This window comes from Ursus maritimus, unplaced genomic scaffold (assembly GCF_017311325.1).
Source record: "Ursus maritimus isolate PB19 unplaced genomic scaffold, ASM1731132v1 scaffold_24, whole genome shotgun sequence".
In the NCBI taxonomy this organism is placed as follows: domain Eukaryota; kingdom Metazoa; phylum Chordata; class Mammalia; order Carnivora; family Ursidae; genus Ursus; species Ursus maritimus.
This window is the reverse complement of record NW_024424897.1, coordinates 40,562,066-40,588,085: the sequence shown is the minus strand read 5'-3', so window position 1 is coordinate 40,588,085 and position 26,020 is coordinate 40,562,066. Positions and strand designations below refer to the sequence as shown.

The 26,020-nt window shown below is 54.6% G+C and overlaps 2 protein-coding genes across 6 annotated transcripts in view; one reads left to right on the top strand and one right to left on the bottom strand.

The window, feature by feature from the left end:
* Nucleotides 1-2,761, top strand: part of NOS2 (nitric oxide synthase 2) — a 31,720-nt gene extending 28,959 nt beyond the window's left edge. The window contains exon 25 of the mRNA XM_040641031.1: nt 172-2,761. Coding sequence (XP_040496965.1) covers nt 172-291 — 120 coding nt within the window. The 3' untranslated portion in view covers nt 292-2,761. The remainder of the gene's footprint in view (nt 1-171) is intronic.
* On the bottom strand, nt 2,509-18,245 carry LOC103667242 (galectin-9). 5 transcript variants are annotated; one of them, XM_008695361.2, is made up of 11 exons: nt 18,088-18,244; nt 13,804-13,895; nt 10,988-11,189; nt 9,840-9,950; nt 8,571-8,666; nt 6,909-6,944; nt 6,283-6,333; nt 5,688-5,729; nt 4,941-5,029; nt 4,652-4,814; nt 2,509-3,239 (listed from the first exon to the last, which is right to left on the bottom strand). In XM_008695361.2, exons 1-11 carry the CDS (start codon nt 18,124-18,126, stop codon nt 3,093-3,095), a joined length of 1,068 nt encoding a protein of 355 aa, XP_008693583.1. In that variant the 5' UTR covers nt 18,127-18,244; the 3' UTR covers nt 2,509-3,092. The 5 variants fall into 5 exon arrangements, with proteins under 5 accessions (XP_008693583.1, XP_008693584.1, XP_040496968.1 ...); XM_008695362.2 differs by lacking the exon at nt 8,571-8,666; XM_040641034.1 differs by lacking the exons at nt 4,652-4,814; nt 8,571-8,666 and having other exon boundaries at nt 18,088-18,245.
* Between the last annotated feature and the right edge of the window lie 7,775 nt (nt 18,246-26,020).

The window sequence follows — 26,020 nt, the reverse complement described above, 5'->3', positions numbered from 1 at the left end:
AGTGGGACTCGAGGATACTCTAAGCGTGACCGTTGTGAAGGTAGATGGCTCATGAGTGTACGTGGGATAAGGAAGCTGGGGGAGCCCCAGGGGCTCGTCCTGGCCTGGACCTGATGAATGAGAGGTGGCTGGACCGGCAAAGTGACACCCTGGTTCTGCTTTCCCTTAAAGAGCCAGAAGCGCTATCATGAAGATATCTTTGGTGCTGTGTTTCCCTACGAGGTGAAAAAAGATGGGGCAGCGAAGCAGCCCAGCGATCCCAAAGTTACAACAGCCTACGGGAGAAGTTAAAGCTGCTGCCTCAGAACTTACTGATGGAGCCAACTCTCGATTATCTGACGTCACAGGGCCTGGGGAGACGGAAGGAAATTATATCCTGGAGCCTCACATCTCCTTCCCCACCGAACCCGATACTTGACCTGCTGTTGAGTAGCAGCCTGGACTGAGTGGAACCTGTTGTCTCCTTTGAACCCACCCTTCCCGGATAATAGAGAGTTGGGCCTTCCCAGGTCCCTTGAAGACTAAAGCGGCAGTGCCAGGCCCAACTGGTGGGTGAGGATGGAACCTTCTTCTGACCGCACCACTTTGAGTGACCAGAAGGAGGCGCTGTCGTGCTACCCTGTGTTTAGCCGCCTTGTGTACAGTTATTTATAACTTTGTATTTAAAAAAGGAACAAACCCCAGTCTTTTCTCAAGGGCCACTTGGGCCTTCCCCGTATGACTCCTTGATGGAGATATTTATATGAAATGTATTTTATTTTAACCACATTGTATGTGTGTGGGCGTGTTTTGTAGGGAAAGCAACTCGGTTCTGCAGAGTTGGGCACTGGTGGGTGGTGCGACCTGGACCCAAACGCCCCACAGAGGGACACACTAGCTTGGCCACGCCGCTTCTCTGAAATGGTCACCAGGTGTGGGGAGCATTCTGGAGTCTTGTGCACACCTGCAGACCTGTAATGTGGGGTGAGGAAGCCAGGCTTGCCTGTGGGGCCTGGGCTGTGCCTCACACGGGGCTTACCTCACCGGGGGTTCACCTCACAGGGGGGCACCTCACAGGGGGCTCACCTCACAGGGGGTTCACCTCACAGCGGGGCACCTCACAGGGGGCGCACCTCACACGGGAGCATCTCGCACGGGGCTCACCTCGCACGGGGCTCACCTCGCATAGGGCTCACCTCACAGGGGGCGCACCTCACAGGGGGCGCACCTTACAGGGAGCACCTCAGACGGCGCTCACCTCACGGGTTCACCTCACAGGGGGGCACCTCACATGGGGCTCACCTCACACGGGGCTCACCTCACAGGGGAGGTCACCTCACATGGGGCTCACCTCACACGGGACTCACCTCACACGGTGCTCACCTCACACGCTCATACTGCCTGTGATGCCGGCTCCCCAGGGAAGGCCTTGCCCAACAACCCCCTCGTAGAAAGTCGCCATGTTTGGCTCTGGGGCTGCCTGCTTCATGAGAGTTGGCCCAATAATAATTTGGCACCTGGGTGACAAAGCATGTGAGGTGGGACCGTGTGGCAAAGACTTGGCAATGGGTGAAGGACACATGGCTTCCATGGGGAAGACTTCTTAAGGGGCTGCGCCGTGTTTCCTTCTCTTAGAATAAGGAAGGAGCTCAGCCAGGGGCTAAGTGGGCTCTGGGAAATCAGGCTCCCAGCTTGGGTTTGGCCTCTGTTTCCTTGGCTCCCTGGCCCCCTTCTCCCCTACGCAGATGGGGGAGGGGGGAGAAAGAGGCATGCCGGCCGCCAGCGCCCCCACAATGCATCTGAACAACGTGGTCAAGATCAGGGTCACCTAGACCAGTGCCTCTCCCCTCCGAGACAGACACAAACTGCTGGGATCTTGTTACAAGGCAGACTGATTCCGAGGCCCACAGCAGGGCCCGGGATTCTGCCTTCCTGACGGGCTCCCAGGCGCTGCTGGTCCGAGGACGATGCTTGGAGCCCCAGCCTGCTTCCTGAGGCACTGATCCTTGGTGGAGGCAGCAGGACGGGTTGGCATCACGTGGACACAGAACCGGCCGCCCTGCACTGGCCCAGTGGCTGGTAGAAACCCACATGCTGAGTCACTGTCCCCACCACACCCTAACCCCTAACGCCAGGACCCGCAGTGGAACACACACAGGTGTCAGCTCCTCCCGACACCACACCCGCCACCTCCTCCCATGCGGACACACGGGTCTGATAAGCCAGCCCTGCCATTTGGCCTTCTGGCCTAGCCTTTGGCCCGTCCCAGAAGTGTGAGGCTACTTGCTGGGTTCACCTGTTACCAAGCTTTGTGCATCACAGATGCCTGCCCAGGAGACCCGAGCCCAACCTGCTTTCTCCCACCCATGTGGGGTTGGTGGGGAACCCCAGGGCAGGTGTGGATATCAGGACCCACCCCATCAAAGCAAGCCCATGTTCTCTGCCCCCCTGCCTTCACCCAGAACCTCCCCAATTCCAGAGACTCCAAAATGTTCCAAACACATTCAATAACCACAATGACCCCGTACATATGTGCCAATAAGCATGTGTCTTTCTCTGAAAGACCCTAGGAAAGAGCAGAGCCCCTGTTGAGAAAGGTCCTGTTAGTTGGTACAGACCAGTGGCGTACCAGCTAACTTTCCTGGAGCGGGGCGGGGGGGACCTGGGTGTAAGGAAAGCTTGAAGGGGAAGGGGGAAGGGCCCGGGAGACGGCCTCCCACGTGGAATGAACAGGGGGTGGCTTGGGGCTGGGATGGATTTGACTGGCGGGGTGGGGATGTGGCTAAGAGGCAGACAGGGTGTAGGCCTGGTCTGGGAGCTCGGGAAGGCCCAAGACCCTCCCCTTCTGCCAAGGGGACAGAACATAGGGCTTAGCCTGGCGGGACCACCCCCCTCTCCTCAGATGGTAGGATGTGGGCAGCCGTGGCCCCGGGTGCCGGCCCAGCCAGCAGCAGAGCCAGACAAACACGCCCTCTCTCCGGAAAAGTCCCAGCTCCACGGCAGGCTGGGAAAGCCTGGGGCAGGGACAGGGAGACGGACAGGGAAGAGGGAGGTGAGGAGCGGAGGCAGTCGGCAACACGGCCCGCCCTCACCCCCAGGGCCAGGGAGCCGAGCTATGTCTGCACGTGGCTCAGCTGCACGTCGCCCCCCACTTCCAGGCTGTTGATGGCAGGCAGATTCTTCAGACGGTGGGAGTATTCCAGCAGGTGCTGACCATCCACGGCCACCTTGAGGCCGTAGCCTTCACACGTGATCCACACCTGGACAGAGACCACAGCACTCGCACTCCCCTCCGGAAGTCCCCCAACCTAACTGCGGGCTCATGTCTCCCTCCGCCCGCCTGCCTTCCTCAAACACGATCTAAGCAAGCCTCACGCCAGCCTCTCCCCAGCCAGCAAGCCTCCCCTGCCTTCCCCCCACCCACCTTGAGCCCTCCTCGTCAGGCGCCCCCCACCCGATCCTTACTCTCCCACCGAGCCTGAGCCTCTAGGGGCAGGAACACTGGCCTGGGCCATCCTTGTCCCCAGTGGCCGGCACAGAGCAGCGCTCCGCGCCTGCGTTCCTGCCTTGCAGCCTCCTGACTTGTCCTTCCCGCCCCACACGCTCTCCGGGAGGCAGAGGGCCCACGTCCGTCAAAACATCATCACGACACCGGACACTTGGCGGCACGCTTACTGTGCCCCAGGCCCCGTCCTCAGCCTGTCACAGACATTCTTTCATTTCATCCTTACACCTCGATGTGATGGAGATTCTTATTAGCCCCATTTTTTAGATGAGAAAACTGAGGCACAGAGCAGTTAAGTCACTTGCTCAAAGTCACACAGCTCTCTATGAAGTCTATTCCTCCCTGGCTTGAAACACACCAACACACTGCACTGAAACCCAGAATCCTTTCCAAGGCTCTCGAGGCCCTCCATCAGTCATCCTGTCAATGTGGGTGAGGATGTCCAGGCAGGGGTGGGGCCGGGCATCGCTTTTTCTTTCTGAAGTTCCTCAGGTGATTTGCACGTGGAGTCGGGTTGGGAACACCTGCTCTGTGGGATGGGACCTCCAGCCATACCACCCACACTCTGTCCGACTCAGAAGCCGTGGCCTCCCGGTCCCTAGTCGGGCCCTGGGTGTGACTCCCTGCTTTTGCAGTGATAGCTGCCCTCTCCGCTGCCCCCCAGGAATGTCCCCCTGGGGTCTTGGCGAGGCAGGCGGCTTCTGTCCGTGAGGTCTGAGGTGACATTATGGCCGCCTCTGAGAGCTGTCCCCATCTAAGGCAGCATGGCCCCTGCCCCAGAGCTCACTCGAGCCCATGATTCTGTTTTGCTTTCTGCACAGACCCGTTGTTATTTCCAGGGATCTGTCCATGATTGTTGAATGAATGCGTGACTGAATAAATGAATGACAGCTCATGCTTGGGGCCCGCCTGGCACTTACGGGCAGTTTGACCTCAGGCCAGGGACCTGCGCTGGTGTTTGTCCCCTCATGTGCGAACAGCAGGTGCCACCACCCACCTTCCGTGGGACAGCATGAGGACAAGAACACAGCAATCTGGGGGCACTTTCTCTTCTGAGACCAGCCCCCACCCCAGAGGCATCAGCTCCTTTATGGTTTGAGGGGCCCCCACCCGCCCCGCTCTCTTTGCCCCTTGAGCCCCTCTGAGGTCCAGGCCGCGGCCCCTTACCGAGAAGCTCCGGCCTCGGGCAAAAGGCATTTTTTGGGGCAGGCTTCGCTCCTCACACCCCCAAGAGCTGTTGATCTGCGTGTTGCGGACAACGACGTTCTCATCGAAACGGGGGTTCAGGTGGAAGGCGATGTCACTCCCGGAGCGCAAGTTGATGTGGAACCTGGGGGGTGGGCAGCTCACGTGAACCTCCTCTGTCCCCTGAGCCCGGAGTCCCAGCCTGCCCAGAGCCAGGAGGACGACCAGAAGGACCTTGGGGTGTCTCTCCTTCTTGAGAGCCGTGGCTTACCTCTGGGCAGTGGGCAGGACAGTGCCTGACACGAAGATGCTCTTGGAGGGGTACAGCCCACCCGGGATGGAGGTGAAGAAAGGCATCGGCTGTCGTGGGGAGAGGGGCAGGTCAGCTGTGGAGGGCAGCTCTGTGCCAATTTCCATGAATTTGGACTATCAACTGGGTTTGACAGCTATGCCTGTGAGTAATATATTTTCAAGAAAAAGGCATATCCGGGTGGCTCAGTGTGTTGAACGTCTGCCTTTGGCTCAGGTCATGATCTCAGGGTCCTGGGATTGAGCCCCATGTCAGGCTCTCCGCTCAGCAGGGAGCCTGCTGCTCCCTCTCCCTCTGCCTGCCGCTCTGCCTGCCTGTGCGCGCTCTCTCTCTCTCTATCAAGTAAATAAATAAAATCTTTAAACAGAAAGAAAAAAGAAAGAAAGAGCTCCATGATATCATTATGTGGCTTAGTAAACTACAAAGGAAGACTTTCCAGCATTCCTCAAAGTAACGGGCTTCCACTGTCGTGAAAAGCACTTGGGCTGCACAAAAAAATACTGGGCTGGGAGGGGAAGGTCCTCTAACAGGCTCATGGTGAAAGGACATTTCAAAGGTGACAGCTCCCTTCAACAGCCTTTTGATTCACTTGGGTATTTCCAGAACTTCAGCTTACTATAGGACTGCCCTGATGTTGTAAGCCACTCACCACCCCCCACTCTGCCCCACACAGACAAGGCCCCCGCCCCTCCCAGAGAAACCACTTACATAGACTGAGGTGGGGTACGCCATAGGTGGGACAATAGGATTCTGTTGAAAGACACCAGGAAGTTCAGTTTGGGAGTGCACACCCACACGAGCCCCTCCGCGTCCTCGAGGGGATACCCCACTGCGAGGCCCTTGGCTTCTCCCCTTCGCCTTCCTTCCCAAGTCAGCCTCGCTCGAACTTCTTGCCATGCTCCCTGACCTCATCATGGGCACCTGCCTGCCCCTCGGCCCTTCCACAGGCAGCCCCACTAACTCCAGACCTCCCGTCTGAGTCACAGGGGAAACGTGCTACCAGCAGTGACATCCCAAGGCTTGTCCTCAGGACCCAGATGCTAGGACCACCGCGCTCCCCTTTCAGTGACAGAAGGACCCGTTTTCTTGCTGGTCCCTAAGGGGACTTGCTTCTTAGGCCGCTGGGTACATCCACACTGATCCAGACTCCCTGTCGGCCCAAGGGGAATTTTACTCACGTCTCTTGAGCAGGGGCCACCCCATACCCCCGTCCTCCTTGCTCCATGGCTTCCTTCCTGCCTCTGGGACTACTGAGTTCAGCACCCGGTGAAAGGGGATGTGGTGGGGCTGCGACCCGACTTACAGGGAACGGCTGTCCAGGGCTGCTCTGCACCGTGTGGATGACAGTTTGAGTCTGGAAGAAAGAAACTCAGATTTGAACTGGCTCCCACCAGCGCACAGACCACCACCTGCCACCAGAGGACACCGCTTACCACACACCCTGTGAGGCAGCCATCTTGAGAGCGTGTACCCAGCCCAACCGTGCCCCACCCCACCAGCGCCCCCAAAACTGGCGGGTAGAGGTGTTTCTTCCCTCAAGGGGATGAGGTAGGGGCAAAGGTTTCTTCTACTTGGAGAAGAAATAGGCTGCCCTAGTGGCCCGTGGCCCATCTTTCTTCTCGGGGACTTGGTCTAGCACAGCTTCACTTCCCAGGAGGAAGGAGTGAGTGTGGGGGGCTCGGGCTCCTGTGGCTGCTCACAGAAGGGCAGGGGGCTTGAGCAGGGAGTGGCAATTCAAGCTGTTTTCCAACCCATGAGGGCTAGCCAACCCCCCCAGCCCCACTTCCTCCCACCACCAGGCAGATGGCCAGGGTTGGCCTCGGCCGTGCCCCGCCACGGGAGAGACTCTGTGCCCAGCCCTGCCTCCTCCTTCTAACCCACAGGAAGAAGCAAAAGGAAGACGATCCCAGGAGAACTCAAGAGACTTACAATGGGAGCCGAGTTGACTGGCCAAATGCCTGCAGACTGAAGGGGATGAGATCAGACAGTAGTTAACATGAGTGTTACGTGCAGGGGAGACACTGGCAGAAACTGTCATAAGAAAGGCCTCCCCAGACTCATGCTCCCCTCCTTCCTGCTCCCAAGCAAGGCTTCCAGAGCCTGTGGTGCCCAGATCCTCGGCCCCACCCCCATCCCAGGTACACCATCCTTGAGGGCAGGGACATCCTCAATGGCTCCTCGGAGGGAAAGGCCATACAGCTTCCCTTAGCTCCCAGAGGCAAAACCATGACTTCCCGTGCCGTATCTCTTTCGTAAGCTGAAGCATTTAGTGAAGGCCTACTGTGTGCCAGGCTCTGGCTTCAGGACATTTATAAGGGATGCATCCTCAGCTCCTGTTTCCCTAGTGAGGCAACGAGGCTCAGAAAGGCTAATCAGCTTGCCCAGGCCCCTCCAGGTAGCAAGGGATAAAATCCAAAAGCTACCCACTTCTGGCTGATTCTATCTACCATACCCTGTATTCCCCAGGCCAGAGCCAAAGTCGGGCTGCAAAGACTTTCCCAGTCCTGAAGTCAGCATGGCGGGAGGCACAGGCCCCGTCGGGACCTCGAGAGGCCACAGAAAGGCTGGGTGGTAAAGAGGCACCCTTTCCTTTAGCCCCCACTGCTCCAGTGGCCAAAGGAAGGGCCAGGCCCTGCTTCCCTTTCTGTCCTAGACCCTGTCCCCATGCAGTGGCTTATTCTTGCCCTCGCCAGTCTCTCATTCTGCTGGCTGTGCAGGCCACACTCCACGTTCCTTGAGTCCCTGCTGCTTGCTCAGCACCATGCAAAGTGCTGGGAATACTCACATGAACAAGCCACAATCCCAGCCCACGAGGGGCTTGTGGGTGTAGGGAAGGAGGGGGGTGGAGTGACAGGGACAGACATGTAAGTACAATTACAACAGGACACAGTGACTGGGATAGCATGGATATGGATGAAGTCCACGGGGACACGGGGGCATCCCATGATGCTCCAAGCAGTGAAGACGGTCCTGAAGAGTGACATTTAAGCAGGGCACCGAGGGGCTGGTAAAGGTTGGCTGCGGGGAGTGTTAGCACCGAGCCTGCAGGTGCAAAAGCATGGCAGCCCGAGAAAGCCTCAAGTGAGCAGTGGAGGCCACCTGAGCGTCCTGGGTGAGGGGGTGTGGCCAGGAGGTGGGCTGGGGCAAGACTGGGCGGGGGGGGGGGCAGTGGAGCGGGGTTCTGCACGTCCTGCTGGGGAATCGGGGCTTTATTTAGAAGGACTTGGAACCTTTGGGATGTTTAAGCAGGTAGAGGACGTGATCAGATTTGGGTAGAGGAGGGTCACGGCCACAGTGGGCAGGGTGAGCAGGGAACTAGACCATGGTCATTGTAGTCAAGGGTGAAATGGCCTGGCCCAAGGAAGACTGTGGCTTCGGGAGGGAGAGGTGTGGGAGCACTGCAGGGAGACTAAGGAGGGGAAAGAAGAAACAAGGCTGACTCCCAGGTCCCCAGCTCGGGCCAGGTGGTGTGGTGGAGACAGGGAAGCTTCGGGTGGGTGTGATGGGGCCTGCCTGCTGGAACCAGCCTCTTGGACCCTCTGTCCTTCCTGCTGAGATGCTCGGCCTCCAAGGCCTCCACATTGAACTCACTTTTGGCTTTCGCCCCCTGGGCTTGGGTGTGAAACAGGGAGTCTGGGAGAACTGCACCGTGGAGAAGGCAGGCTGGGTAAAGTTTACTCGGGTGTTCTGTTAAAACAAAAAGCACCAGGGCATGAAGAGAAGCATTAATGGAGCCAAGGAAGCATGGAAAGGCGGGGGCCTGAGCCAGAGGGAGGAAGCCAGGCAGGGAGGAGAGTGCTGGGTGTTCAGGATCACGTGGGGGGACAGAGGGGGGAACTAGGCTCCAGTGAGGCCGGTGAGCTCTCTCCCCACCCACCCCTCCACTCCCCTCCATCTCTCTCTCTCCTTACCCACCCTCTCTTCCTCCCTGCCAGCTCTGTCCCCCAGGCCTATAGGGGAGAGAGTTGGGTCGGCAGGCAATACGAGAGATTAGGACAAAAAAGAGAGGAGCTTGTAACTGTTGTGGGCCTACTCTATGCTTTTCTGATCTCCGGGAGCACAAAGACTGGAAGTGATAATAGCAGTTCCAACCCAGCTTCCTGCGGCCCTGTGGGAACGTGGGCCCAGCTTACCCCTATCCTCCTAGTTTTCAAAGACTAGAAATCCAGATTTCCATGGGATACTGCCTGGCCTTTTTTTTTTTTAATTGTGGTAAAATACACATAAGATTTATTATCTCAACCAATTTTCAGCGGACGGCTCAGAGGCATGAAGTACATTCACACTTGTGCAGCCAGCACCGCCACCTATCTCCAGAATGCAGAACTTCTTCTCCTGACCTTTTAGATGCCGGCAACACATTCGAAGATGTTAAAACACAGAGGGAGCCTAGTGTGGGCCTGTGCAGTCTGCGTCGTGACCTCTGACACGTATTACCTCCTTGAATTCACACAACAACTCATGGGGCAGCAGTGACGGTGCTCCTTTCACAGATGGGGAAACTGAGGCCGGGGCGGCAAAGTTGCTTGTCTAAGATCCCACAGCTGATGACAATGAGCAGAGCTGAGCTAGATTCAGTCTGATTCCCAAGTTCTTTCTGGAGCCACATGGCCTCCTAAGCATGGCAGAAGTAGACAGTGACAGAGAGGAGGGGCCCGGGAGTTCGGGAGATTGAGGCAAGCGTTCTAGACAAAGACAGGAGCACAGAAGGACAGGACAGGGGAGCTCGAGGGGTGTCCCCAGAGTCACCTGGGTAGGAGATTGGCTGCTACCATCAAGCCCACCCAGCAGGGCCCAGGTGTGGCTAGACAGGGCCCTGCACTCAGTCCCCCAAGACAGGTGCCAGGTGGACAGTCTGACCTGGAAGCCAATGTAGGACAGCTGCACAGCCCCGGTGACAGAGAGGGTGTCCACACGGTGGAAGGGCACGCGGTGTGAGTACTGCACAAAATGGTTCCCGTTCACCGCCACCTGCCAAGACGAGGATACATTCCAGGAGAGGGCTTTTTCCCCAAGAAAAGGTGGGGGACCTGAGCCCCTGCTTCCGGGAATCAAGCCCTGTGTCTAGTTTTCACATCTGGCCCCTGGGGTCAGGGGCACCAGCCTTCAGAGCTGCGCCATGTAAGAGCGTGGCCTATGATCCATAGTGCACCCGAGCCCAGTCTCTGCTTGCTTTTTGGTTCTTGTGGTTGCTTGTTTATTGCAGTCAGTTGATCTTTCTAATCTTAGCTCCTCTGAGGTGTTCTTTAAATATGCATTAACGTGTTCGTGGGGGGCACAGGAGAGGCGACCCTGGGTCGTACATTGAGGGGCTGGCACATCCACGCTGACACCGAGGAGGACAGACACGGGGATACTCACACCCCGTCTCCCAAGCCCAGAGACGCTACTCTGCTTACTAACGCAATTTGCAACACCATGCAAAACTAAGCCATTAGAACCTGAATGGCTACAGCACAGGAATGGAATTAACTAGAACTTTAAAGACCCGCAGGGCCAAAAAGCACCATGGTGATGTATGTAGTTCTTATTTCCCGAGTAGAAGCAGCACCAGGTGTGCCTGGAGATGCAGGGGAAGGTGTGTGAGGAGACTGTAGCCGCCGCAGGGCGCCTACAAGGGAGAGGTCCTGCCGTCTGTCTAATGGCATTGTACACGTGATTATTTAAAGGCTAGTGTGCTTTACAGGGGCCCCTGGGTGGCTCAGTTGGTTGAATGTCTGACTCTTGATTTCAGCTCAGGTCATGGTCTCAGGGTCGAGGGATTGAGCCCTGAGTCAGGCTCCGTGCTCAGCGTGGAGTTGGCTTGGGATTCTCTCTCTCCCCCTCTCCCTCTGCCCCTCCTCCTACTTGCACTCTCTCAACACATACATACATACATACATACATACATACCTGCAATCTTTAAAAAAAATACAGGTTCGTATGATTTATAAAGGCTACTCACCACCACACCTGATGGGGCTGGGAGGTCGGCAGCGGGAAGGGGTGTGCGGGGCGCAGCTGCTCACCTTGAAATCCCAGCTGTCCACCAGGAAGCAGAGCTCAAATGGATTTCCCATCTGGAAGGGCATATGCATCTTCCTTTCCTCCGGGCCCCAGGATCCGTTCTGCTTCGTGTTACAGACCACGTAGCCACCCTCCTCAAACCGAGGGTTGAAGTGGAAGGCAATGTCATTGTCACCGTAGCCACTGTGAAAGTTCACAGCAAACCTAGGCGGAGGGAAACCAGATGGCGTTCTGTAGCCTGGTTTACTGCGGGCGGAGGTGAGAGGGAACCTCACACCCTTGACTGGTGTCTGTGAACTTGTGTACGACGTGCACGGCAGGTCTGGGCCATCCTCAGCTTGCGGCTATCCTTTCCGTTCTCCTAATGGGTTCTTCATGTGTTTTTGTGTAGTGATTGCATTCTGCCCTTACAGTGTGGTTTTCTAAAAACATGTAGAAACCAGGTAAAGAAAAACGTTGATGCTAGCAACAGGAAGCATGGGCTTGAAAATGGATTCAAATTTGTATCAGAGAGGGAAGTCCAGCAATGTGCCTGGAAGCAAGAGCCTTTCCTGCTGAGTGGATACTTGGAGGTCAGTCCCCATTGGCTCAATTGGGAAAGAAGAAAATAAATTTAAAGAACATCTGAAATGTTCCTGGGTGGCTCAGTCAGTTAAGCGTCTGCCTTCGGCTCAGGTCATGATGCCTCGGTCCTAGGATCGAGCCCCACATTGGGCTCCTTGCCCAGCGGGGAGCCTGCTTCTCCCTCTCCTTCTGCCCCCCCCCACTTGTGCTTGTACTCTCTCTCTCTCTGTCAAATAAATAAAATAAAACTTTAAAAAAAAAAAAGATCTGAAATTGATGGAATATACCTACAGAGCTAGGTACTAACAGAGAAGCATCGAATAAATGGTAGCTCCCAGGGCATGACAGCTTTCAGTATGTACGTCCGTCTCTCCCTGGAGGTTGGCGTGTGTCCCACGTGTGACATGCGGAGTGGTGGCCCTGAAGTCAGCAGGCCTGGACCCGGACCCCAGCTCTACACTGCTTGTCAGGTCCTTCCCTTGGGGATGCTCAGTGAGGGGGTGCTCGGGAAGCCCCCACCCGAGTAAATGTCCATTCCTGTCTCTGTCCTCGGAGGAAGCCTCTCACCATCAAAACCACCTTTGGGCATGGCTATGGCTCTAAGGTGAGGAATTAAAACAAAGAACTTTCCAAAGTGCCTGGCTCACAAAAGGTGCACAATAAATGTCTGTTCTGCCCTTTCCCAGACATAGCTCCTTCAGTCCTAAAGCCAAGTTCCAGTCTGAGGTTCTCCTCCGAGGCACCTCTGTCTACCCCAGCCTTCCCTGAACTCAGCGTGAGCCTGACCGCCTGCTTCTCGGGGTCGCCTGGGTCTCCCCAGGTAATGCACAGCGCTCTCCTGTCATCCACAGCCCCCACAGGGCCAGGCCCTGCACCAAGTCCAAAGGCGCCCCTGAGAGACATTCTGTTCAATTCCTGCACAGGCCGCTCGATTTCTTGCTGGAGGAGCATGAGTTCTGGATGTCGTCCTCAATGCGAGGTGGTTCCGAGAACCCTCAGCCAGCAAGGCCCATAGGGACCTGCCATGGCCCTGAGCCCAGCCAGCCCTCCCTCCGGGAAAGGAGGCTCCCACGGACTCTGGAAACAGCAATTCTAAGTCTATATTCCTCTTAAAATGGAGACTATTTTTCTGAAATGTCTCTGGGTGCATTTTTCACTTTGTGGTCCTCCAGCTTCATTCCTTGAGTCCTTAGAAAATCCTGCCCCGGGGAAGGATGAGCGCAGAAGCTTTGCAGAAAGAGATGGGGACAGGATGGGCGTAGAAAGCCCTCCTGGTGCTGGAGGAGGGGCAGGCAGAGGGAGAGGGAGAAAGGAGGAAAGTCAGAGGGGAGGTCCCAGAGTCCCCTGCTGGCAGGGTTTAAGGGGATCCCGATGCCTCGTTCCCTCAGAGTCTCCTGGGGGCACTCGGGGTTCTCGGAGAAGTCACGGTCAGCGTGGCCATGTCCACCTGGCAAGGAAAGCCGTGATGGAGAAGCGCCGTGCTGAGGTAGGGCTGGGCCTGGGAGAAGCATGAAGGGATCCAAGAGGTCCCAGGTCCCTGCAAGGTGATGACAGAGAGGACCTCTGCGGGCAAGAGACATCTGGGATTGAGGCAGAAAGGCTTCTGAGAGAGGACCACGTGTCCAGAGGGGCTTTCGTGGGCGCTGTGGACTTCAGCAGGCAGCCCCCATGGACACAGACCCTGTGCAAACTGGGCAAGACCCCCACTGCCCTGGGCCACCTGCCTGCCACAGAGGTCAGCCAGGGCTGCGCGAGCTTCCGAAGGGCCTCCAGCCTCTGGAAGTCCCCCTTGGGAAGGGGTGGGTGGGTAAAGCAGGAAAAGGGTGTTTGTATTTTGAATGGACTTAGCATTTCCCAGAAAATATCTCGAAACTGAAAGAGACCAAAATGCATTTGACAAGTTTAAAATATTTCTAGACCAGCCAAATGAGGGCTCTGGGCAGTTATGAGAAATGAAGAAAGTGATACTTTTGCAGCTCTGGGTTATAGTGTAGAAAGCTCGATCCCAGAACATGATTGTCTGCCTCTGGGCTGGTCCGCTCCCCTCCTTAGCCAGTGAGCTCCTGCTCTCCCTATGTCTGTGGGGAGTCGATGTTCGTGGTCCCCGGACGCTCTGGCAGATGGCAGTGGGGTCATGTAGATCACCTGGGATCCTCTGGGCCGGGTGCAGGTGGCTCGGAGGGTGTTGGGGTTGCTGACGGGTGCCCTGGTTTGCTAAGGGCTGAGTCTAGAGAGAAGAAACCGTTCCAGGTACCTGGTTCCACTGCAGTAAAGAACGGTCCCCTTGATAGTGATTTTCAGTCCATCCTGGAGACCCCCCTGGATTTTCCCGGAGAAGGGGATGCCCTGCGGGGAGAAAATGCTGGTCAGTCAGTGGGCCTGCCTCCTCCTGCCTGTTCCCTCAGCATTTGCCATAGCGGTGGCCTGGGTGTGTGGGCCCTGTGCTAGGGCGTCTCAGCCTCACGGATCTCCCAGGCCTGTGAGGAAGCAGAAGCAGACGTTCTGCCATCGTGCCGGGGAGACCTGGGGGGCTCTGAGAGGATGGGCTGGGGCCCTGGCCACCCTTGAGCGTCTGACAGGAAGGGACAGCTTCTAAGAGGAGGAAGTAGCATGTACACGGCCATTCGGAACCCAAGGAAGCCCACCCTTGCTCAGGGTGGTGATGGGCACCGGGACAGCGCCCATGATGCCGGGACCTCATTCAGACGGACTGCGACAGGGGCTTCTGGGAGAGGGGACGTCTGTTGCTCCTCGGCTCAGGTCTGCGCTCTGTCACTAAATACCTCGGTGACCTTGAGCAAATCACGTCTCTGCCTCTCTGAGTTCATGTTGTCTCGGTCCATCCCAGTGGTTTTGGAGAAGTAGAGTCAGCCTGGCACAGCTTACGGCCCAGCGTGGCATACTTCTCTGAAAACACACTCCCCTCATTTATCTGTTGAGGCCTAAAAGGCTCATAAGAGCCTTTCATCCTGTCACAAGACATATGTTTCGAAGGCGAATACTCTTGGCAAGAACGCCGCCCTCCCGAAGCCTATTCACGCTGAGGTGTAAAGATCTACAATCAGACTGTGGTTACGTGGGGTCCTACGTGCCCAGCAGGAAGGCTGGGGTGGTGGCGGAAAGTGTTCGGATCATGGGGATGGGGCAGTACAGGTTAATCTCAAGCACTGATTTCCCCGGAAAGGTTTGGAGATTTCAGTATGTCTTAAATGGTGGGTGTCCCCAAATTCTGAAAAACAAGATTGTTTTAAACTGAATATAATCTGGAGAGCCTGGGTGGCTCGGTCGGTTAAGCATCTGCCTTTGGCTCAGGTCATGATCTCAAGGTCCTGGGATGGAGCCCCGAGCCCCGTGTCATGTTGGGCTCCCCGCTCAGTGGGGAGTCTGCTTCTCCCTCTTCCTCTGCCTCTGCCTTCTGCCCTGCCCATGCTCTCTCTCTCTCTCAAATAAATAAATAAATAAAATCTTTAAAAAAACGATAAATGGAGTATAATCCTACAGACAAGTTTATTCACTGCAACATTGGAATAGCAAAGGATTGGAAAGAGTCTAAAAGTTGACGAAGAGGAAAATGGTGAAATAAATCATGGTATTTCCATACAGTGGATTCCACATAGGCTCCACAAAAAAAAAAGAAGAGGAAGAAGGGGATTCTTTGAGAATGATATGGAAATGACACCATTTGTATAACAAAATGGGTGGGGGAGGCCATACCCACGCATTTACGTATTATGGATGAAGTATATGTGGACGGATTCGAGGACACTGACAACCCCGGTTGGCTCCAAGGAGGTATGATGGGCTGAAGAATTAGCACCCCTTCTCCACCCGCCCCCAGAAGCCCACATTCTGATACCCGGACTTTGTGGCTACTGTATGCCACCTTACAAGGCAAAAGGGACTTTACGGACATGATTAAGTTAAGGATCTTGAGATGGGGAGGTTATCCTGGATCATCTGAGTGGGCCTCGGGGTCTTCAAAGAGGGAGGCAGGAGAGCAGAGTCAGTAGTAGGACTTGGGCCGACAGAGGCAAGAAGCTGCTGGGTTTAAAGATGAAGGACGGGACTTCCGGTCGAGGGAGGCTGGTGGCCTCTGGAAGTGGGAAAAGGCAAGGAAAGAGTCTCCCCTGAAGCCTTATTGACACTTTTAGATTTCTGACCTCTGGAACTGTAAGAAAACAAATTTGTGTGGTTTTAAGCCTGGCGGGCCAAGGCGGCTGTGGAATTTGGACCTGTGTGTGTGTGTGTGTGTGAGAGAGAGAGAGAGAGAGAGAGAGAAAGAGAGAACCTTTGGATTTATGGTCCCACAGACGTGGGTTCACATCCCAGCTCCTTGTGCTAACAGTTCTCCTACTGGGCAAGTCACTTGACCTGTCTGCACCCCAGATCCCTTCTCGGAACACTGGGACAACAGCACCGGCCGGGCGGTGTTCTTGAGAGGGTTCGATGAGATGCCACACAGAAAGCCCTTGGTTTCCAGGTCTTTGACAAGGGCAACTATTAGCGTCAGGAGGAATTCATTCCTCTGCTAGGTCAGAACTTGCTCTCGGCTCCTGCCTGTGCCTGGAGGCTGAGGACGGTTTCCTGCTCTTCCTGTCCGGAAGAGCCGGGCTCCACAGGTGGGAGGGTGGACAGTGTCGCCAGGGGGCCCAGCCGGCAGAGGGCACTCACCAGCAGGAGGCAGCAGGAGACTTTAGCTAAAGGGTGCTGCTGCCCCAGGGGTTCTCAGGCCCTGCTGGTGGCTAACCTGCCCTGTTACCTCATTACCCAGCACTAGCACCACTTCTACAGAGGAAACTGAGGCACACAAAAATCTGGTAGTTTGCCCAAAGCCACTTAGCCGGTCAGCAACAGCGTGGGGTTTGAACCCCAGCGCCCATGCTGTCCACACAGGCTGCTTCTCAGGACACAGCACAGAAGTCCTTGCTCCGGGCTCACCAAGCGCTTCCCCAGACCAAACATCGAGTCTTGTTCTGACTGTGGTTCCAGATTCTGTCCTGGACCTCTGATAACGCTGACCAGCTGAGGCGGGTGCCACGTGGGCAAGGAATGGGGGCCAGACTCCCAAGGAGCCTGGCCGCGTGACCTTCCCACTGTGCTGGATGTCAGCGGGCCGCCTGAGAGAGGGCACCCACGTGGGGGGGCAGGTGTTCTGGTGCTTGGGGAGGCTGCACCCATCCTATCCTCTCTTGTCTGGACTCCAAGGCCCTGTTTTTACTCACTGTTGCCCATAGCAGGATTTCCCTTCTGGGTTGAACATTCTGAATGCAAGGATTGGAAAGTAAAACCTAGTTAGAATAATGAAATGTCGGGGCCTGGAAGGATCTCTGGGATCCCCCATCTGATGAGGAATGAGCCTAAGGTGACACGTTTTGACCCTGACAGCCCCATGGAGGAAAGGCCAACAACAGGGCCTGGTCCAGCTTCCTCCAGTGACAACCCACCCACTCAGCGGGCAGTGGGGAGGAAACAGGCCAAGCCAGGGCCCCTGCTGAGTGCGGAGCTAGCAGCTTCCCTGCCCACCGTATGGCCCCAACCGCCCCACCCCGTCCACTGTCAGCCCTTCGGCCCAGGCCCCTTGGCAAGCTCTTTGCCAAGGCCCAGAGGGGCTCCCACTACAGGGCAGGGCCCAGGACACAAGCCTCCTGGGCCTGGGGCTGCTGCTTGCCTGCCTTCTGTAATCATCGCTCTCTCTGTGGACACCTCCCTCTCCTGGGGGTAAGGCAAGTCACCTCCCTTATCTGCCACTTACCATCTGGGCACATCGGGCAAGTGACCTCAACTTCTCTGAGTCTCAGTTTTCCATGTATGAAGTGGGGATAATAAGGCTTACAGGGTTTAGACGAGGCCATCTGCAGACAGAACTTACACATATGTGGCCAAAGGTACAAAAGGCAGCCCTCTGAGCCCCACGCTGCAGGGACAGCCCACTTCCTTCTCACTCCTGAGACGTGCCAGGCACTGTTCAAACGCTCCAGATACTCTGCCTCCTTACTTAACCCTGGGAGGTAAGCTCAAGGATGATCCCCATTTTCCAGATGTGGAAATTGAGGCCCAGAGAGGTAAAAGTAACTTGCCTGAGGCCACCCAGCGAGTAAATGGCTGGACCCAGGGAGGCCGTCTCCAAAGTAAGTACCCTTAACGGCCATGCTGGGCTGTGCCATGCCAGCGCCCCCAGAAACCCTGTTTACCTCCCCGTTCATACAAACAAGCCAACACTCTTCTAGTTATTACTTATGCCTGCCTCCCCTACCCCCCCGCCACCCTACACCCCCACTTTCCACACCTAGGACAGGCTCCCAGGGGAGCTCAGTGAACAGCAGTCAAAGCCACAAATGCTGGTGATGATCGACCCACCAGCCCTGAGAAGAGTTGTGTCAGGATTCCGCTACTTGGCTTTCTGTCCCTCTTCCTGTGTCTTCTTTGAGACAATTGCCCTCTTCCTCTGCTGCCACCCAATAGTCATCCCCCCAGAGACCCACAGCTGCCTCCTGCGGCAGAGGCCAGCACCACCCCTGCCCGCTGCCCCGGAACTCACTGGACTCAGGTAGGGAGGCTGGGAGCCGCTGAAGGCCATCTCTCCACCGCTTCAGTGACCACCACCGCTCCTCACCACAGCCGGGCAGTCCTCGGTACTGGGAGGAGCTAACCAGGAAATAGAAACCAAAGCAAACTGGCAGTTGCTTGATGGGGATGGGGATGGGGATGGGGAGGAGCCAGAAGCAAGAGGAAGTAGGTCTAGAGAAAGAGAGAAAGAAAGATGTGGAAGGAAGGCTGGGGGTATGACCCCGGGAGAGGGAAGTAGACACTCCCAGCCCAGTGACCTTTTCCCCTCGTCTCTCTTTCTGGGCTCCACCCCTGAGACAGAATCGTGTTTAGTTCATATAGACTCAAAGAGCCTGACCCCACTGACTCAACATCAAGTTTCTAGATGACACCGTCCATAAGTGTGTGGCCGTGTCCCCTGAGTGTGCTTGCTCATGGGGCCCAGAAAGCAGAGGGGCTGTGTCATGGGCATGCTTGCGCACAGGGCGGTGGCAGGAAGGCCTGCTTGTACCCGTTCACAAACAGAGAAACTGAGGCTCAGCGTCTAAAGGACATGTCCAGGGTCACCCCGGTCACCAGTGGCAACCTAAGCTATAGGACACTTAGGTTCTCAAAAAAAGCATTTCTCCCTTTCAAAATTCTATTCCTCATACGCAGACACAATCATGTGGAAAGAAGTGTTTTCCGACTAGAAAATACGGTAATGGGAATTGTTCTCCTAGGGGATAGTGGTGCCCTGGGAGCTTCGGATCCCCTCTCTATGGATGTATCTCTTTCTTCTCTTCTCCCCTCTCCCTTTTCCCGCTGGGCTTTAGAACGAGGAGAGGGCAAGTCCCGGACATGATAGGACATGTCAAGTGACATGAGGTTGGGGGAACATATGAAATAAAGTGCATCTAAGTGGCTTCAGCACCTAGTTAAGGGAAATGACAAGATGGGCTGTGTCAGGGGACAAGTGACAAGCAACTTACCTAAAGCGAAGCGGGTCCCTGCAACGTACTCGGGAGAGAAACTACGGCCAAGATAGAGGAGAAGTGAAGGGTCGTCCAGGCACCGAGTGGGGAGAAGTTGCCCCCGAGCCAGACACGGGGGCTCTGCCCCTGTCTTCCGCCTCGCGCCTTGCCTAGATGCACCAGACATTGCAAAGACTGACGTCTTGGAGAGGCCACCGTAGGCTGAGACCACGTGTCCCCTCTGCCCACCCTCCATCCCCACTATATTCCTAGAGCAATCAGAATTCGACTGGATTTAAGGGGCAGACAGTAGCTGGGGCAGAAAGGAGGGAAAAGAAAGAAAGGGAAGGTGTTTGGAGTCCTCGTGGGGACACCAGGGACACCGGGACACCGGGACAATTTCACTAGGGATTGGATATGGAACAACTGGAACTCTCGTCCACCGCAGATCGGAATATAAAATAAGACAACTTTGGACAACTTCTTTTTTTTTTTTTTAAAGATTTTATTTATTTATTTATTTGACAGAGAGAGCGAGCCAGCGAGAGAACACAAGCAGGGGGAGTGGGAGAGGAAGAAGCAGGCCTCCAGCAGAGGAGCCCGATGTGGGGCTCGATCCCAGGACCCCGGGATCACGCCCTGAGCCGAAGGCAGACGCTTAACGACTGAGCCACCCAGGCGCCCCAACTTTGGACAACTTCTTGATGGATGAGCATAAAGTCAGATATCTGCCTCTCCTCTGTCCTGGTTCGTCTACTTCGAGATACTTACCAGAAAGAAGTGAAAACACATGACAGCTTTACTCCTCCCTGCCCCAAACTGGAAACAACACAAATATGCACCAACAGGAGAAAGAAAAAACACATTGTGGACGAGCCCTCGGCAACAAAAGGGCGCCACGGATCCAGGAAAACACCTCAGTGAAGCTCGCGGCCGAGTGGAAGAAACCAGGCTCGCTGGGACCGTTCCATCTGCACCAAGTTCAGTGACAGGTCAGAAAAGCAATGGCCCGGGGACAGCACTGACTGGGAGGGACACGGAGGAGACTTCCGGACGCTGGAAATGTTCTGGAACTTGGTATGGATGGTGGCCACACAACTGTTTACAGACGTAAAAACTCAGCCCCCCAAACTAGGATCTGTGCATTTCACTCCATAGAAAACACTATCTTGATAAAGTCCTGTTAATAAAACCCAAACTCCCCCCGAGCCTGGGGAGACGCAGGGACAGCTAGAGGTCCAGCAGACAAGCACTTTGGTATCAACATGCACCTTGGAGGTGAGTCACAGCTGGGAAACAAGGGTCGTAGGGCCCCCTGCTCCCACACTACTGGGTAGGGGGAGGCAGCGACAATCGAACCCAAAGGCCGATGCATTTTCAGACTAATTAGGACAGAAGGGAGACATTTCAAGACAGCTTGACATCACCTTGCGGTCACCACCATCCATTCCCAGGGCCTGGGTCTGGTCTTAGGGGGACAAGAGACAGCCCTCCAGAAAGTTCCTTCAGCAATTTTTTATTCCAAGTCCCAGACGCTTGTCTGGAGCTCTCTGATCTCTGCAGAGTAGACCAAAGGATCTGTTCACACCCATGAGGATGGCCACCATCGAATAGCAAGAAATGACAAGTGTCGAGGAGGACGAGGAGGAAGGAGCCTGGCACTCTGTGGGCGGGCATGGAAAATGGTGAGGCCTCTAAGGAAACTACCATGTGTGGCGGGGCAGCCAGTTCATAGACCGCCTTCTTGAGTAAATGCATCACCAGCTTCCAGCCCCCAGGTGGCCCCCATCCATGAAGTGCCCCTTTTATTTTATTTTTTAAAGATTTTAAACAATGTATTCATTTGACACACAGAGAGAGAGCACAAGCAGGGGGAACGGCAGAGGGAGAAGCAGACTCCCCACTGAGCAGGGAGCCCGATGCAGGGCTCTGTCCCAGGACCCTGGGATCATGACCTGAGCCGAAGGCAGACGTGTAACTGACTGAGCCACCCAGGCTCCCCTGAAATGCCCCTTTTAGAAAGTCTTGGGGAGCCTAGATAACTGGCCCATGAGGGAGCCTGCTTTTCCCTTCCTGCACCTTAATTCCCTCCTAGCCACCCCCAAGGACCCCCATAAAGGCAGAACTCCAGGTCTGTGTGCGCTCTCTCTCTCTCTCTCTCTCTCCCTACAGCCTCCCTGGGTGGCTCCCATGTGCTGGGCACCCTCCCGGACTTATGAGCAAGAAACCTCGTATTTTCAAACTTCCCCAATGGCTGTTGCTGAGCTGTGTCTCAAAGTCCTAAGAACCACCAGTGCCCCACAAGGGCTGGTGCCGTCGCAGCATTGGCTCCGATGGGGGAAATATCAGAGGCGGGGGGTGGGGCTCATCCCAAGTGGTATGGGGTCAATGAGCGCCCAGTCCTTTCTATCCCTCAACATCACTTATCGGCTGAGACCAATGCAACACCACAGTTTGGTGGTTCCTTAAAAAACCAAACACAGACCACCCCCCAGGATGCAGCGTTCCCATTTCACGTGTTGCCGTCAAGGATTGAAAGCAGGGACTCGAAGAGATATTTAAACACCCATATTTATAGCAGCACTATATATATATGGCCAAGCGAAGGGAGCTACCCAAGTGTCCATCGATGGATAAAGGGATTAAAAATATGCATGTATGAGTGTCTATATATACATATTACTGTGACTATTACACCGTCTCAAAAAGGAGGGAAGTGCTGACTTCCGCTACAACACGGACGAAGCTTGAGGACATTATGCTGAACGAGAGAAGCCAGTCACAAAGAGACAAACACTGCGTTTCCACTTGGGGAGGTACCTAGAGCAGTCGAAGGGATGGAAAAAAAAGCAGAATTGTGGTTGCTAGGGGGTGGGGCCGGGGGAATGGGGCTTTGTTTCACGGGTACGGAGTTCCAGGTTGAGGACGAAGAATGTTCTGTGGGCGGATGGTAGCACGACAACGCGCAGTGCTGAACACCATTGAACTGTACGCTTCGAAATGGCGAAGATAGTTAAGTTCTACGTTGTGTGTATTTTACCATAATGAAGATTTTTTGAGAATGTGGCTCTGATGGTCTCTACTGTCAGGACAAGAATCAGTCACTGCCAGGTCCCTGTTCCATTTGGTGACACAGGGCGGAATCCAAAGCATTTCCTGCCGGGCCCATAAGGGCAGGCGGGCCTGCTGGGAGTTCCCGGAGAGCCCAGAGGAGTGGACACCGGAAGGATGCGGTAGGGGAGGAGTGAGGAGGGAGAGGGGAGCGGGGCCAGGGCCCAGGGAGCCATGCAGCGCCTGCGGAGAGGTCCCCGGGAACCCAGTCTCCCCACTACTTTAGAAGTTGTTGATTTTTAAATTGAGGTAGAAACTACAAACAGGAAAATGCACAAATCCTTCGTGTACAGGGTGAAACTTGCTGTCGATGTAAACATTTATGTAACCACCACCGACATTAAGAACTAGCACGTCTCCCACCCCCAGAGGCGCGTCAGGACTCGTCGCAGCCAGTACCCCTGAGAGGAAGTATGATTCGGACTTCTCTCACTAGACACTAGTTGGCATATTTTTGAGCTGGCTCTTTTCACTTCCTGGGGTGTGTGTGAGATTTGTCTCTGTGGCCTGCTGTTCCTTTGTAAGGCTCTTCCATCATTTATCCATTTGTTCTGCTGCTGGAGATTTGTGTTGTTTTCAGCTTTCCTGCTACAACTCAAGCCGCTGTGAACTACAGTCGTGGACGCGTCTCTTGGTGCAGACGCAGGGCGTCCGTGGGTCTCCCTGGGACCTGGGGTGTACAGGTTTCGCTTTGACGGCCTAGGAGGCTTTCAGCAGGGAACGAACACAATCAGATGTCTAGTTTTGGAGAATCATACTAACTTCCGTGTGAAGATGAGAGAAGCTTCGGCAACGGTGGGGGTCAGGGACTCACAGTCTTGGGCTAAGGAAAGTGTCTTGCACAAAACAGAAACTTAACAAAACATTAGCCTGCACTCTGCCTCTTCCTCTTTTCTTATACAATCAGACAAAGTTGGGGTGACCTTGTACTTTATGAAGTAATGATAAGATTGTCTCAAACCACATTCCCCTGGGGGTGCCTGGGTGGATCAGTTGGTTAAGCATCTTCTTTCGCCTCAGGTCATGATCCCAGGGTCCTGGGATCAAGTCCTGCATTGGGCTCCCTGCTCAATGGGGAGTCTGCTTCTCCCTCTCCCTCTGCCTGCTGCTCCCCAGGCTTGTGTTCTCTCTCCCTCTGTCAAATAAGTAAACAAAATCTTTAAAACACATACACACACATTAGAAACCTTGAAAAAGTCCAAGGACCTCTGCCCGATTTTGGTGTGTGATGAAAAGATCAGATTCTCATGGGTGTTGGCTCCCAACTCCGTTTACACACATTTACGTAAATTAAGGGAGTTTCTTCCTCTTACCCTTCTTTCCCCGCCTCCCTGCCTGCCAGAGAATGGGCTCTTAACCACATCATTGTACTGCCTCTCTGTTAGGTTGGTGAGAAAAATCCCGTGCCTTGCAATCAGAGGCAGGACTCGCTCCTGAATGTGTTGTAAATTCTACCACCGAAGAAATAAAACAGAGGATAAGCTAAGAAAAGGTAAAATGTCGAAAAGATTATGTGGCATTTAAAGAATGCCATTTAATCCAAAAGGAATCAGAAAAAGAGGGAAAAGCGCAGCCACCGCAAATAGAAAACAAGTAACGTTGTCAGCTTAAACCCAACCGAATCCACCATGCCGTGAAATGGATCAGGCCGAAGCACTCCAAACCCAAGGCAGAGGTTGTAATGCTGGATAAAAGCGCAAGACCTGGAGTGATGTTTTAAAAAATTCCAGTATAATTAACGTACAGTGTTGCATTAGTCGAGGGGTACCATGGAGTGATTCGACAATTCTACACGTGGTTCAGCGCCCATCGCGCTAAACTCACTCTCAGTCCCCTTCACGGAGCGGGGTATTTTTATGGGGACCTCTTAGTGAAGCCGGGACTATGTTTCCTGAATTCTCTGTCTCTCTCCCCCTCTCTTTTTGCATAATTCTGGATTTGAAGGGGCCACCAAAGGGGTGTTGTAGGCAGTTTGCAAAGAGGAACTGAAGTTGTGTCCATACTCTTCCCGCACGTGGAAGGCTGCCACGCATGCGTAATGTTGCTCTCCTGCTCTCTGTCCTGTTGGTGTGGGGAGGCGGCTGGGCCACTGCATCTCCTTCGGCTGCTCCTAATTCTGTTCCAGGAGCACGTTAAGGTGTGTCACCAAAGGCTCATGCTTCTTTCGCAGGACGTGCTCACCATCAAAGATAGAGGCTTGGAGGCAGAGGGAGAAAATGTGTTCTGTGCTCTCGGTCTCACGGGTTCCAGTTTGTCCTTGCTCCACAACCACCCTTTGCGTCCCTGTCCTCTTCCTGCCCTGCCTGCCCTGCTGCCTTCAGACTGTAACAGCCAGCAGAGAAGACTGCTTGACAAGCTCCTGCAATTACAGATTCCTAGTAACCACGTCCTACTCCGATTCCTGTAAACCCCATTGGAAACTGTTCTGGTCGTTTCTCCCAAGGTTACGCATACCTTCCTTATGACCTAGAAATTCCACTCTGCGGTGTTTACTCAGAGTAAATACAATCGCAGGTCCACACCAAGGCTGTGTAAGACTTTCATAGCAGCTTTTATGTATTATAGACCCAGTAGTCACCAAGAGACAAATAGATGAACACGTCGCAGTAAAGAGACTACAGCAGAATACACTAACAAAATGAAACAAACTACTGATACACACAAGATAGGTCAGTCTCAAAGATACGACACTGAGGAAAAGAAGACAGACACAAAATGCACACAGCGAATGCTTCCCTTTCCGTGAAGTTCTGCAGCAGACATGAGTAACGTCTGACGAAAGAGATCCAACAGTGGTTGCCCCTGGGAACGGGTGGGAGGGATCTTTCTGGGGCGATAGAGATGCTGTCTCAGTAAGATCGTGGGCCATTGGGTGTAGGTACTTGTCAAAGCTCACTGAACCATACACTTACGTTCTGTCCTTTTCACCTGCGTGCAAAGGAAACCTCCGTTTCTAAAACCCAGCTTGAGAGAGGCCCAAGGAACTCAACTCCATGTGTATTTCAAAATTACAAAAAAAATTTTTTTTTAAGCAAAAACAGACCCTGCTCTATGTCAGTAGGAAAGACATCCTATACAGTGTTCCCCACCTTTCTGCCAGGGGATATGTACCTCCCAGGACCCCCAGGGGATGCCTGAAACCTGGATACTGCACCTGCCGTATACATACTACGCTTTTACCTGTACATACGTACGTACGATAAAGCCTCATGTATATAGTAGGCACAGTGGAAGATTACAATAATAAAAAAACAGAACAATTACAATACCGTAATAAAAGTCATGTGACTGGTTTCTCTCTCTCTCGCAAAATACCATACCGCACCCCCCCTTCCTCTTCCTGTGCCGTGAAATGGTAAAATGCTTGCATGCAGGGGTGAAGCGAGGGGAGGGACACAGCATTAGGCTTCTATGGACCTCCAGACAGTACGTTGGAAGGAGGGTCATCGGCTTCCAGACCAGAATTGTCCCCCAGTAACCGACACTGTGGATAAGGGGGCGCAACTGCATCCCCTGAGGAGACCGTGCAGTGTGACGTCCCCGCCAATGATCAGCTGGCCTGGTTGGCACCTCCCGTGGGCCTGGCTGCCTCTCCACCTTCCTGGGCATTTCAAGGGGAAGCATGGACGTGGTGTGTGGAGAACAGCCTCCCTCAGCTGTCTTCCCATGGCCGCAGGGAAGTCCCTCCTCCGGCGGCCCCCACCTTTCCTCTTAGTCTCTTCTCGGTGAAGGCTTGATGGCTCGAATGGGCTCTCCTGTCAGGGTTACACACGGGGCAAATGAACGGCCACCAGACTTCCTTGGAGTGACTCTGGGACACCCAGTCGTGAGCTCCACTGCACCCCAGGTCTGACCTTCCTC